Here is a 12,887-nt window from a genome sequence, read left to right as displayed (position 1 = left end):
ATAAAGTACAATTTCTTATGGGGCTGTATTTTTTTTATGACTCAACATCAAATTGCACTGCCGAATGTTCTGTAAAATTTGGAGCTCCACATGCACGACTCTTGAGCAATTCAAATGTGCTCACAAAGAGACAAAAAACAACTATTAGGACTGATAGGGAAAGGATCACACTTGAAGAAATAAATGCAAAAGACAAGTTTTAAGGATATTTAAATGTGATTTGACATGATTGTAACGTTAGATTGGCATTGTCACACTATTTATTACCCTACTTAATCAGCACTAAACCAAAGTAGTCTTAAGTAGTGTTTGGTTGTATAGTACAGAGTTGGGACGCATTACAACATGTAAATGATAAACTGTTGTTTATATATTTGTGTACAAAGCGGCAATGAGAATACATCTATATATATATATTTATCATTATTATTCTATTGTACAAGACAAGTTCAATGCTAAAAGAAGGGATTAGTGGCCTGTTGGGGTTGAGCCTGAGCAGCCATAAAGGGATTAGTTACAGATGATTGTCCTTGGAAAGGTTTCTGCACTTGCTGGTTTGCCCAGCTTTGTTGTTGTTGTTGTTGTGCCTGTTGTGCTTGTTGTGTCATGAAAGGATTACCAGCACTTGACACATGAGCTTGGCTTGCCTGTCCAGCTGTTTGCATAAAAGGATTTGATGGACTAGGAGCCACATTCTGTGTATTTCCATAGGAGGGCATTGTCTGTTGTTGCATTAAAAAGCCGGAATGAGGCTGTTGTACATAACCAGCTGTTGCAATGTTGCCTGCTCCAAACATTTGAGTGTTTTGTTGTGTTGATGTAAATGCTCCAGCTGATTGCTGCATCCCGCCATAATTGGATACCTGCTGGGGAAAACCGGCTTGTTGTGCTCCCCCAAATGCTCCTGTGTTTTGTTGCATGCCTCCAAAGGGTGCTTGGTTTTGTTGCATGCCTCCGAACGCAGGCTGTTGTTGAGCATTGCTAAACATCCCAACCTGTTGCTGTGGTTGCTGCATACTTTGCTGTGGTTGCTGCATACTTGAGAACATAGCCATCGTAGGCTGCTGTGGTGTGTTTGTAAAGGCTGCTGTAGATTGCGGGGACATACCAAACACAGAGTTTATCTGAGAAGATGGATTTGCACCGCTCGAATGTTGACTACTACTATATGTCGAAGACCACCCGAAATCTGAAGTGGTTGCTGAAACATTTTCTGGTACACTAAACAGGTCAGCCAAATCTGCATACTTATCTTGTGGCTTTGCCTGCTGAGGCTGAGAAACTCCAGTCGTAGACATTACATTGAAGTTACCAAAACCAGCAGGAGGTTGTGCTGAATGTGCACTTGCCGGATGACCAGAAGTAAAATCTCCGAAAGCATCTGTACTAGAAGACTTGGGAGTCGCACTCGAAAAGGCATTTCCAAAATCTGCAAACCCAGAATTTGAGGAATTCTGGGAAGCTGAACCAAATGCATTTGATGAGTTCAAGTCCCCCAGAATGTTATCGACTTTTGGCTTTGATTGCTGTGGGGGTGACTTTTTCTCTACCTGAATTTTGGCATGGTTCTGTCCAAGTAGAGATGAGAGCGGTTTAATTTCATTTGCCTTTTTCATTTCATCTACAACCGTGTTTAGAGGTTTATTTGCTTCCTCTGGTGGAATGTACCATTTCTTCTGCTCATACTTTTGTTCCATAAAGTATTTTAACTTTGTGTGATCGCTTCTTGATTCTGGCTTTGCCTTTGAACGCTCATCATATTTGCCGAGGTATATGTTTTTGCAGTATTCATTGCCTCTTGTTTCAATAAAAGCAATTTCTGTGGTTGAAAAGGTAGCCATTGAAACGGATTTTACACGATGGGGAGGGTTTAGTCCACGTAGAATGCCGCCACATGATGTACAAACAAATGATCCAATCGTTACATCAACGTAAGTCGGTCCTCTTTGATCACATTCAAAACACTTTTTGTTGCAGTCAATTTGTTGAATCTTTTTTAGAGTTTGCAAGTGCCTTTCTTCTTGCTTGCGTTTGTTAGACATCATGAGTTATTATGTAGTCGGGTGACTACAAAAACAACCAGAAAGTCGTTAAATTATCTCCTATTTACGTCTATGGCGTTTAATTTAAAATGCAGAAAAGAAGCCGAGTTATAATATAGAAATAACAAGTCTACATTTCAGCAAACTACCGTAACTATTTATGAAATCCTCAAAACTGCTCTAACATATCAGCATTTCTGCAACAAATGCCGTTATCCACTAAAATATAATGATAAACTTGTTAATCATATGACGTAGAGATTCCCTTTTTGACTTTTCGGCCACACCGCTTTCGTCTGTATACGATTATGTCATCCGATAATGATTATTTTTTTTTTATTGTATTTATACTAGTTTTAATGTATTTATATTATTTTGTAGTTCCGATCAATCCAAACAAATATACCAGGCAAAAATTATTGCCTAAAATTATACAATTGTTTCTTGTAAAATTTCAACTTTGTCGTGCAGATTGTTTTGCAGGTACTTTTGTTTTGCACGAAAAAATGTATTTGTTGTGTTGACGTTGACGGTTCCGACTACAGAATCTTTTGCAACCTTGAACAAGAATGTTTGTGTGCAGTGGTGCAAGTCAACAAAGAAACCTATATCGTATGATTTAGAATAGTGGTCTTTAGCCCTTATGTTGTAGACGTTGCCAGAATGCCAGTGGTCTTTATATTAAATCAGCAATTCTTTGTATTTAGTGGCTTAAGTTCATTATTTAGATTTTTGTGATGTGTTAATCTAAATAAATTGTGCCGTATGACAAGTTACTTCAACCATGAGTCAACCAAGAGTTTTAAAAATTGTTCTGATTGGAGATGGGGGAGTTGGAAAAAGTTCAGTTATGAACAGATTTATTACTGGGGAGTTTGATGGTCAGTCATACCACACGATAGGTAAGATTCGACTGTATTTTATTTTTTTGTGAAAGATGTAATTGTCAAAATTTTATTGCATATTCTGTTTTGTATCATAATATATCTTGAAACAAAGGGGTTGAGTTTCTCACGAAGAATATGGAGGTGGATAAAAGACAGTACACCCTCCAGATTTGGGACACAGCTGGACAGGAGCGATTCAAAAGCCTAAGAACTCCATTTTACAGAGGAGCAGACTGTTGCATCCTAACATATGCAGTTAATGATGCTCAGAGCTTCCACAACCTAGAAATGTGGAAGAATGAGTTTGTTTACTATGCTGACCTTGACGAACATGATGATAAGTTTCCGTTTATTGTACTGGGAAACAAAGTTGACATTGATGCCAATGAAAAGGAGGTTAACAGAACTGAGGTTGAAAACTGGTGCCGTGGAAATGGTGGCTACCCTCATATCGAGGCCAGTGCTAAGGATGCCACTAACGTGCACCAGTGTTTCATGACTGCAATAAGAAAAACTGTAACTACACAACTACACAGAGGTGAAGCCAGTATAAGTAACTTAACTTCAGACACCCCAAGTGTGAATCTGCAACCCCGCCCTGCAAATAAACCAGATTGTTGCACTTAATTCAATTTCACATAAATTTATGTACTGCGCCATTTTTACATACCCAGTGTTATGTTATTATTCATGTTCAGTAATAACCCATATATACGCTACAGCAGGACTGCTCTTAACTGTGGGGTAAATGTTCATCAAATTCACACACAATTTAAGACCTTTGATAACTTATATTTTAAATTACAGAGTCATAAGCAAGGCACCTTTAGCATACAAATGAAAGCACGAGTTCACATTTTTAAAAAGAAAACTCATGATTTTCGTTGAACTTGTGTGGTTTACACTAGTATCTTGCAAAACGGTAACCATAACAGGAATGTTCATTTTGTATTAATCCAACTCAACGCTGTGAATTTTAAAAAGCTTAGCGAGCTCACTGTAATCTTCATATGACTGATTATCACGAAGGATCTGGAAAAAAGGTGTGAGAAGGGTTTAATGAAATCTTATCCTAAGGGTCAACACCAACTAGTTCAGTACCTTTCTGGCAATGGGCATGCGACCGAAAACATTCCAAAGCAAAATGCCCACCACTGCTTTGTCACGTAGATAAAAGACCACCCCTTTGCCAAAGTCATCACTAATAGCAGTGCCAGCAGCTGGGGTAACCTCAGCGGCTTCAGTCACAGATTCTCCTAAAATATATCATACAAATGTCTATGCAAAAAGAAAATACATAAGTAACAAACTAGGCGAATGTTGCAGTCACTCAAATGCTTGCTGAACAAAGGGAAAATAGTAAGGCACAGTTATTAAGGAAAAAGCTGTGTGTGTTTGATTTTGAGTGTTTCTGTACTGATCTAGCATGCATAGATGCATATTAAAGTGCTTATAACCATTATACAAAAGGTACGCTTTTTTTTTAACTGGTAGCAAGAGAAATTGTATTATATATATTTAGACTTTAAAAAACATGTATTGGACATGAGGTCATTAAATGACCACAAAAAGTATTTGTTCCAACTATAATTATGTTTTCTTTTCTTTTTGGCATCTATAATCAATGCAATACAAAACATACCCAATTCAACAAAGGACTTGTTGACTTGTGCTTTGTTACAGTTAGGAAGAATGCTGATGGTTGCACCTAACAGTTTGTAGTACTGGAGTTTTTGTGTGTGCATTATATTTATCAGAAGGACCATCTTTAGTTTAGATTAGAGTATTTCAACTGCTGGTGTAAGTTTTTCACCAGTCGCTAAATGTATAATTTTTTTCCTATGCATATGTTCTTTTTATTACTTCAGCTTAAGTTTAACAAAATTTTTGGGCTGTTTTAATTTGTTTTGAAACTTTACTACCAATCCACAAGTGCAAAAAGGTTGTGATCCACTTGTTTGGATTTCAGTTTTATGAGGAAAAAAATTATTTAAGCCTTTTAAAATTTCCATGATAACACTACAATTAACATACCATCTGTACCACGCAGTCCTTCCTCTTCAGCAGCACGAGGTGTATCCTTTTCAGTTGCCTTTGCAAACACTCCTACAGTGGGTAAGCGTGAATCAACTAATCCGATAGCCTCATAGCCTACATCAGGACCAAGGTCAGACCTAGCAAATATTCAATTTGTTCATCAAAAAATTTGTTTTCATGAATTGTGCAGTTAGTTAGTATTCTCATTACCAGAACATAGATTGATGGAAATAATGTTTTTGTGCTCCGGCCATGTTTTCTCCAGCCAACCTTCCACTGACAACCGCATGATCATGATGTTCTACTCTCCGTCTCCCCAGCTTTACATCATAAAAGCAGGCTGCATCTCCTGCCTGTGTCAGACCATGAAAAAAAATATATAAAAAAATACATGCTGCACATATGGATTAAATCGACAATCAATGTAGTAGAAACTGTAGTTTTGTAGACTAGATTGTAGGATATTTATAAAAAATTACACTTACAACCCATATATTTGATCTTGCTTGCAGTTCAGCATTTACTCTGTATCCTCCATGTTTTTCATCAACTTCAATCCCAGCTGAGTCAGCAAGGCCTGTATCAATATCTAGACCTACAGCCACCACTATATGATCAGTGTGCATCTAAAAAATTGCATCATTCGAAATATTCAGGTGGTCTATTTTTATATTATGTTATCTTATATTATATGCAATTCAAAACATAAACATCTATCATTTACCTCTTCCCCATTGCTAAGTGATAATTTGATGCGTTCATTATCCATGCTGACATCTTTGACTAAGGCCTCAGTGACAACATTTACTCCCTCCCTTCTAACTTTCTCTGTGGTCCATTTGGTCAAGTACTCCGGAAGTACAAGGCCCATGTTTCCCTTTTCGGGGAAAAGCTGGTTTACTTCAAATCCCTGAATCGCACCCTTATGTCCAAGAGCACAGGCAATTTCACTGCCCATAAAGCCACCACCAATAACTGTTACCGACTTTATGGAATCTGTCTTTTCATCAAGCTCTAAAAAGTCGCTGGCCTGTTTAAAGAAGAAACAAGTTACCAAACATGCCTTCTGTATAATTTGTGAGTCATTTACCCTTCTGTACAGGGTTGTCTTTTGTGTCACATCTTCCCCAGCACCTTTTACACTTGCAAGATTTCGAGGCCTACCCCCAGTGGCTATTAGACACTTGTGATATTTGATTTCAGTCCCATCTTCAAGTACTGCTATGTTATCAGAGGGATTCAATTTGACTACCTGAGTTAAGATAGTCATTGACAACAAATTGGGCAAGTTTTACAAAATGCACATCATAGAGTAGAACACATTTGGAGCACACTTCAAAAAACAATATCTTTCGAGCTCACCTTTTTGTTAAGTGCAAGTGCAACACCATTTGACTTATCAGCAAGTTCACTTGGCTTGCAGTAGAAATCAGGATTTTCAAAGTATATATCTCTCCATTTGCCATTCCACTGTTTGAACTGAAACTGTTTGGCAGCCTCCTTGTCATCACTGTACCATAACTCCTTGGACAGAGGGGGCCTCATATACGGCTTTTCAGTGTCATCACTTATAATAAGAATCTAAAACAGAGACATTGAATTTACTCAACAAACAGGAAAAATATGTGTTGTACCAGATAAAGATATATACAAATTACGTGTTTAATACCTTTGCATTAACATCATGTTTTCTTATAGCACGCATTGCAGCATATGATGCTGTGCCTCCACCTATCAACAAATATTGCACTTCTGCAGGAAACTCTGAAATGACGACAGTTTCTGAAACAAAAATAGTGAACAAGATGTTTTCGTAATGCAAGTAAAGAGAACAGATAATTTGAAATATCCCACCTTTGTCCTCCTCTGATTCATTTATTTGCTCTTGAACAACTGATGTGTCATCTTTGTGTATTTCAGCTGCCTTTGCATGCGCTTTTCGGCCTGTAAGTGTTTTATAAACGCCCTGCAAAAAAATGATAGTTTTGCATAGTCTGCTGAACAAGGGCATAGAGCAGTGTTTCTTAACCTTTTTTAAATCACAAACCCCTAAAACATTCTTTGAAAAGCTATGGACCCCTTTGCAAGAAACACATTGCAAATGTCGAAAAATTAAAATTTGTGGACAGCGAAACTTTATGGACAGAGGAAAATACGTGGATTTTCTGAATAATTTTATTTTCGTTTTATTTGTGGACAGCAAAACCCCTTCATGCATTTTCTCGACCCTTTGTGGGTTCATGGACCCCAGGTTAAGAACCCCTGGTATAGAGGATATTTACCATGCCAAGAAACAAAAATCCTCCTATGATGCAAACACTTGAGCCAATATGTCCAGATTTGTCCATTTGCATTGTTGCTTTCGACCGAATATGGATTAATGCATTTTGTGTGAATTGTGTTTGGTTTCCACATCGCAAAACTAAAAAAATATCTTTGCTTATCTTAAAAAAATAACATTCAACTAAAGCAGCACTGGCACACTTAATTGTTAATTGAATATTTTTTTTAAACTCACCTAAACATTGGTTAGCTTTTCTTTGATTGTATAACGCAAATCTTCGTAGTGAGACAGAAGAAAACAATTTTCCCGTTTGAATCATTTTTCGAAACACACGTTCACTTGACAATAACGTGTCGCATGGGAAAAATATAAAGGCAGGTTATAACTTAACTTTACTAACTGTCATTAAAGAATCGTTAAATGGCTTTTATCAATATTGGTCTAAAAAACAACGATACACAAATAAAATTCCGAATACATCTTTATTCGATTCTTGACCTTCTGACGGTTTTTCGTAAGTAGAAGACTACGTGCTCTACGCATGAGTGATTTGACCGGGTCAGACCATAGAAGTCCGTGACGATATGACAAAAAAGTTAATCTTTTTTTCGTACGCTTTTTCTATTATAAATCAGGGTTGTTCCGTTATTTGTTTTTTTTTACTTCAAAAGACTGGGATAAACAATTCGGATATGGAGGAACACAGTGAGGGACAATGTAACTGATATCGTTTTATCAATGACAGGCAAAATGCTGGACCCGTTTCAGAAAGACAACTCTTTGGAGATGGATGCTCGGTTTTATGTCCGAGATTTTATGATTTATTTGCATCAACGCAAAAAATTATAACCATATAATAAAAAACAATTGCATGAAGGAATCAGAAAGATTTCAAGCTGGAGCAATTGATAACACTGGAATAACACCAAACTTCATTTTTGCAATAATCGCATCTACCTCTTCCCCACATATTAGTGCACGATTTTCGGAATAAAAAGGTTCATTCATGTATAAAATTGTAATAAGGCATACTTTAAATTTGACAAGCAAAACAAACAAAAATGAATGGGCAATTGCATTACAGCTTTGACTGTGCTCCTTCCAGAATGTCTCTTCCTTCAAGCAAGTAAGGTCTCAAGTGTTGATAACTAGCTTTATGGACCTAGAGAATATGATCATGTACTCACAAGAGTGTTTTTCAAATCCTATAAAAATATATCTAACCAATGACTTGTTAAGAGGTGAATATTTGGCCATTTCAAACAGCCTTTCGTAGACATTTCCATCATAAGCACCAAGGCAGGATTCAAGACAGATGTCAGTAAATTCAAATGCATCAACAATACCAACTGCATTAGGGCGAAGTTTTTTAAGCAAAACCATTTCACCCTCCATGGCCATATCACATTGCTGGATGGATAGTATTCCAAGCTACAATGTGAGAAAATTGATGCATACAAAATTGAAATTAAAAAAAAACTTTTGTCACAAAAAATTAAATTAATCAATTGTGGAAGACCTAGCAGATAAAAATGTGTAGTAGGTAGAAAACATATACGCATATGTGTAGAAGAAAATCAGCCACAATGATCGGTGAACTCCAGAACTCCAGTGTTAAGCTACACTAATGAGACCTAATTGGTCCAAACTAAGTGCACTGTCTGTATATACACTTTGTTGTTTAATTTTTTTTAAGAATAAATGTAAAATTCATATTTTTGAACTCTTGAATACCTTCAAAAAGTCACCGGTGTTGTTGTTAATAAAATGCAGTCCATACAGACAGCCGAGATCTTGTAAGATTTCTTTAATAGTATTTGAACATTGTTGGTTTTTAACGAATGCTGCATAACCGCTGACGATAAATTGCATCACATACGCCTGCAAGACAAAAAGGGCTGCTTGATAAAAAGTATGTTAAAAACCCAAACATTTATTTGTTATGAGGCAAAAAACTTACTTTGGCCATATCAACCAGCTGCACAGAATGCTCATTCCATGCCTTGTGCATAGGGGTGCCCTGGGAAACAGCTTTGTGAAGTTTTTCAGCACCAGTTTGGACAGCTATTGCAGCTCTAAAAAAGAAACAGAATGACCACCAAGACTCATGCTGAGAAAAATATTTAATAAAAAATACATACCTATTTTGAAAGCACTTAACAATGACATCTGTGGAAGTTATGTCACCGTACACCTTTTTAACTGGCTTCACTAAAAATGCAGCAGACTCTGGAAGGTCAGATGCTTTTTCATTCACACATTTTACCAAATATCTGCAAGCAGAAATATTATCCAAAAATATCATCCATTTCTACTGACTTAATGCTTACCTAGCAGTTTGCAGATAAAGCACTGTGTTTTCCCCTTCATATGTGCAGGACGGTATAACACTTGCCAAGAGTCTTGGCAATCCACTTGCCTAAAACATTTACATTGAGTCCGGCAAACTATAACTGCATTGAATTAGAATATTTTATGACAACATGCAGCTTACATGTGAATATCCATGACCGCCACATGCTCTTCTGCATATCTCCACGCCATCTGTGCACTGTTCTGTCACACTTGCTTTAAAACTTGCTGTTAGGGCATGAAGCTATAACAAATTGTTGAGGCTAATTTTATAATACAGTACTTTTATCATATTAAATTGCATGGGTTTCTGCGAGAAGCTTAAAGAGACAAATGCATGAAAAGTTTGCTAACTGGTGATACTTAAACATTTACATTCGTTTCTGTTGTTACTTTCAAAAATGCAAGAAAAGTGTTTCATATCCACAAATGGGCAAAAATATCTGCCTACAAATTTGCAAACCTCCGCCAATGTAGAAAGATTTCCCTTTGACAAGTTTTGCAGAAACTCCTGATATTTTTGCTTTATTACAACACCGGCAAAGTTTGTTGCATACACAGTACCAAGCAAAGGTATGAGTTTGTGTTGTTGCAACACATAGTCCAAAACAGGCACTTCACTGCCACTGTGTTGAGATAATATCAATAGTTAATGTTAAACTGAGAAGGAAAAATTTGATTGAAGAAAAATTATAGATACTTTTTTGTGTTGCTGTATGTGTCCTGGATGGTGTTACTTTTTTGCAATTCACAGCGAATTAAACTAACACATTCTTTTCAGTTTTGATGTTGAGCACTTTTTACTTTTTAGCTATATTACAAAAATAAGTTCTTACTCTGGTTTAATCTGGCCTTGCCTTCGTACAGCTGAGTAACGTACAGCAATAGTGCATGCCATTGCAAGCACGTCTGTTGCTTGAACCTTTGGTAGGGCGACACGGAGGTTTATCATCGATCCATACATTAGGCGGTCACTTGCCTTTTTCACATATGTTCCATCAGGTTTCACCTTGGAAAATATTACCACCATACAAAATTAATAATAGAGTTGATAATATTAATACACCACATTGCTACTAAACACAGCCAAATTATTTAAATACAGCGTGGTTACCTCTGAATTTTTGCACAACATGTTGGCTCTTGGTATTCTAACATTTTTCATATATAGAAATCCATTGTCAATTGCATCAAAACCAAGTTTGTTGCCAATATCACCCACTGTTACTCCTGCAAACACATGTGGTATACTTTTTAGATTTTTTGGTTATTATAGCCTTCTTTATGCTGCAAGTTTTAAACAGGATAAAATATAACACATATAATTATACTTCAAACCAATGGGATCATGTTTACCTGGCATTGGCATGTGAGTGGATAAGTCTCTTATTTGTACAATAAATGCATGCATTCCATATTTCTTTCCTTCTACAATTAGATTTGCCATCACCAAGGTGTGGTTGACATTATGCCCCACTATACAAAAAGTACAAATAGCAGTATGTTTTACTACAATTGGTGAAATATTCACAGAATGTTAGTTTAAAAAACATACAATCTCCAGGCCACCATTTCATAGAGGATATTTTTGGACAGTTTATGACAAATTCCTGAGTCCTTTTGTCATATGTGGCTTCTGTTTCCAGTCCTCTCAAAAATGATCCTGCAAGTACATAATCACCATAATGGTGCAAATGTTTACTGAAACATTTTTTCTGAACTTTGTCTTACCATGTCCAAGTTCAGTTTGTGCATATGTTCCAGTAATATTCAAGTTAACTGCCAAAGGTAGCCACTTAGCAACTTGTTCATCAGAACCGAAACTCATTATACTGGGCACAAATACACCCATGTGGATACCCAAATTATAGTCAGTTGGAAAAGCTCTGGTGATAAAAATAGGAGCCGAAACATTATGGAAAACACCAGTAAAACAATGTAACATTTTAAACTAGCACATAAGACAATATATATCAAACACTGCCACAGAAACCAGATACTTTTATAAAACTAACCTCTGTAGGTGCTTAAACTCTTTAGTTTGAGGTAAAAAACCATGTTTATGAACCAGGTGCCGATATATGTGGACAGATTTTCTTGTAGCTTCAACAAATCTCTCTTCCCTCGACATAGAACACAGAGGAGGACCTTTTAACACTGGGTCTTCGGTAAATATCTTTTCTGCAATCACAATATATTTTGGCACATTACTAGGTGGAAGTATAGGAAACATATTTGGTAAGTTGTGATACCCTAGATTAAAATTCCAACTGTTCCAGCCAAATTATTTTTTGCACAAAGCTTACCAACTTTTCTTCTGCACTCTGTTTCATCTTTTCCGCCATCCCACACGTTCGTGAGTTCAACAAGGTTAAACGAAACGTTTCGCCGTTCTTTATTCAACAACTGACTTTCAATTGACATGCTGGCCTTTTGGTTCAGTTAGTTTCGCACTCACCTCAACAACAGCGAACCTGTACAGCAAGATTCACAGTTAAAATGCAACTGGAGCCAGAAACACAAGCGGCTGCTTGCGGCAATTTACTGCTCGATGATTATGCATACAAACCATTTGTTTGCGTTTCCAGTTTTATTCGCACGACTTTGTTTGTCTCAGGGCCATAGGTCGATCGTTGCATGCTTTTCTCTGTACCGTGGTTTGATGCAAATTTTGCCTTTGCAGAGGAACGAAAGTTGCCTTGAGGCCCGTAGCATGTTAATTTTTTGAAATAACGTAAAAAATATGTCCAGTGTCGGACTCATACTCGTTTAGTTACGTAACGACGTTTGAAATCTGTTATGTCATTGCCAAATAGTGTATTCAGTGAATATACATACACAGCTGCCACTGAGCAATACCACCAGTGTATTGTAATCACTGGTGCAAATCATGCAACGAAAAAAGTAGTACTAGTAGGCTACATAGCCGATAAATGTGTTTTGCACGCACATATAATATCGCCTTTTAGGGATTTGATGTATCCTACTTCAGTGTAAACAAAAACTATACCGGCAAACAAAATTCCATGTTTGAGGACTTATCAACAAAACTGGCTTTAAAACTTTAGAAAAATTAGTTTTAATTGACAAATTTAACACTTTTGGCAACAGTTTTCAATAACGATTTTGTATTTACGAATATTGCACAATCATCAATGACACTTTTCCTAAAATAATTTCTCTGTAACAAGTCTTCATCAAAATACCGCACACTATAACGAGCATGTTTTTTACCAACGATCACATTCTTCTATAAACACAGTAGAATTTTAGTTTTCGATTAAC

General features: G+C 36.7%; 4 protein-coding genes across 5 annotated transcripts; 1 reads left to right on the top strand and 3 right to left on the bottom strand.

Moving 5' to 3' along the window:
* Positions 1-20: 20 nt before the first annotated feature.
* Positions 21-2,108, bottom strand: LOC145910544 (uncharacterized). Its single transcript, XM_082997702.1, has one exon. It carries the CDS (start codon positions 2,043-2,045, stop codon positions 456-458), a length of 1,590 nt encoding a protein of 529 aa, XP_082853828.1. The 5' UTR covers positions 2,046-2,108; the 3' UTR covers positions 21-455.
* A 645-nt stretch (positions 2,109-2,753) lies between these two features.
* LOC145912441 (ras-related protein Rab-9A-like) lies at positions 2,754-3,569 on the top strand. The gene is made up of 2 exons (XM_082999899.1): positions 2,754-2,944; positions 3,042-3,569. The coding sequence occupies exons 1-2, from the start codon at positions 2,827-2,829 to the stop codon at positions 3,554-3,556; spliced, it is 633 nt and encodes a 210-aa protein (XP_082856025.1). The 5' UTR covers positions 2,754-2,826; the 3' UTR covers positions 3,557-3,569.
* Positions 3,570-3,821: 252 nt separating this feature from the next.
* Positions 3,822-7,699, bottom strand: LOC145912440 (apoptosis-inducing factor 1, mitochondrial-like). The gene is made up of 12 exons (XM_082999898.1): positions 7,485-7,699; positions 7,249-7,388; positions 6,821-6,932; positions 6,636-6,748; positions 6,329-6,547; positions 6,057-6,218; positions 5,691-5,996; positions 5,452-5,592; positions 5,177-5,319; positions 4,964-5,103; positions 4,031-4,185; positions 3,822-3,961 (listed from the first exon to the last, which is right to left on the bottom strand). Exons 1-12 carry the CDS (start codon positions 7,567-7,569, stop codon positions 3,881-3,883), a joined length of 1,797 nt encoding a protein of 598 aa, XP_082856024.1. The 5' UTR covers positions 7,570-7,699; the 3' UTR covers positions 3,822-3,880.
* A 235-nt stretch (positions 7,700-7,934) lies between these two features.
* Positions 7,935-12,450, bottom strand: LOC145911434 (peroxisomal acyl-coenzyme A oxidase 1-like). 2 transcript variants are annotated; one of them, XM_082998763.1, is made up of 16 exons: positions 12,172-12,450; positions 11,909-12,076; positions 11,618-11,783; positions 11,334-11,488; positions 11,158-11,265; positions 10,959-11,078; positions 10,717-10,832; positions 10,439-10,611; positions 10,066-10,228; positions 9,745-9,846; positions 9,581-9,669; positions 9,392-9,523; positions 9,211-9,325; positions 8,985-9,131; positions 8,475-8,681; positions 7,935-8,412 (listed from the first exon to the last, which is right to left on the bottom strand). In XM_082998763.1, exons 2-16 carry the CDS (start codon positions 12,024-12,026, stop codon positions 8,329-8,331), a joined length of 1,995 nt encoding a protein of 664 aa, XP_082854889.1. In that variant the 5' UTR covers positions 12,027-12,076; positions 12,172-12,450; the 3' UTR covers positions 7,935-8,328. The 2 variants fall into 2 exon arrangements, with proteins under 2 accessions (XP_082854889.1, XP_082854890.1); XM_082998764.1 differs by having other exon boundaries at positions 11,909-12,450.
* Between the last annotated feature and the right edge of the window lie 437 nt (positions 12,451-12,887).

Source organism: Ascidia mentula, chromosome 8 (genome assembly GCF_947561715.1).
Source record: "Ascidia mentula chromosome 8, kaAscMent1.1, whole genome shotgun sequence".
NCBI lineage: Eukaryota > Metazoa > Chordata > Ascidiacea > Phlebobranchia > Ascidiidae > Ascidia > Ascidia mentula.
Note: the sequence above shows the minus strand (reverse complement) of the source record. Positions and strands in the feature narration are given on the sequence as shown.

Coding starts and splice junctions, on each gene's coding strand:
- LOC145910544 (XM_082997702.1), bottom strand. CDS start 2,045: ATGATGTCTAACAAACGCAAGCAAGAAGAAAGGCACTTGCAAACTCTA.
- LOC145911434 (XM_082998764.1), bottom strand. CDS start 12,026: ATGTCAATTGAAAGTCAGTTGTTGAATAAAGAACGGCGAAACGTTTCG. Junction 10,229..10,438: donor CAAGGCCAGATTAAACCAGA/GTAAGAACTTAT, acceptor ATCTCAACACAG/TGGCAGTGAAGTGCCTGTTT. Junction 9,524..9,580: donor CTTTATCTGCAAACTGCTAG/GTAAGCATTAAG, acceptor TTCTGCTTGCAG/ATATTTGGTAAAATGTGTGA.
- LOC145912440 (XM_082999898.1), bottom strand. CDS start 7,569: ATGATTCAAACGGGAAAATTGTTTTCTTCTGTCTCACTACGAAGATTT. Junction 6,548..6,635: donor AACATGATGTTAATGCAAAG/GTATTAAACACG, acceptor TCTCTGTTTTAG/ATTCTTATTATAAGTGATGA. Junction 5,104..5,176: donor TTCCATCAATCTATGTTCTG/GTAATGAGAATA, acceptor AATATTTGCTAG/GTCTGACCTTGGTCCTGATG.
- LOC145912441 (XM_082999899.1), top strand. CDS start 2,827: ATGAGTCAACCAAGAGTTTTAAAAATTGTTCTGATTGGAGATGGGGGA. Junction 2,945..3,041: donor TCAGTCATACCACACGATAG/GTAAGATTCGAC, acceptor CTTGAAACAAAG/GGGTTGAGTTTCTCACGAAG.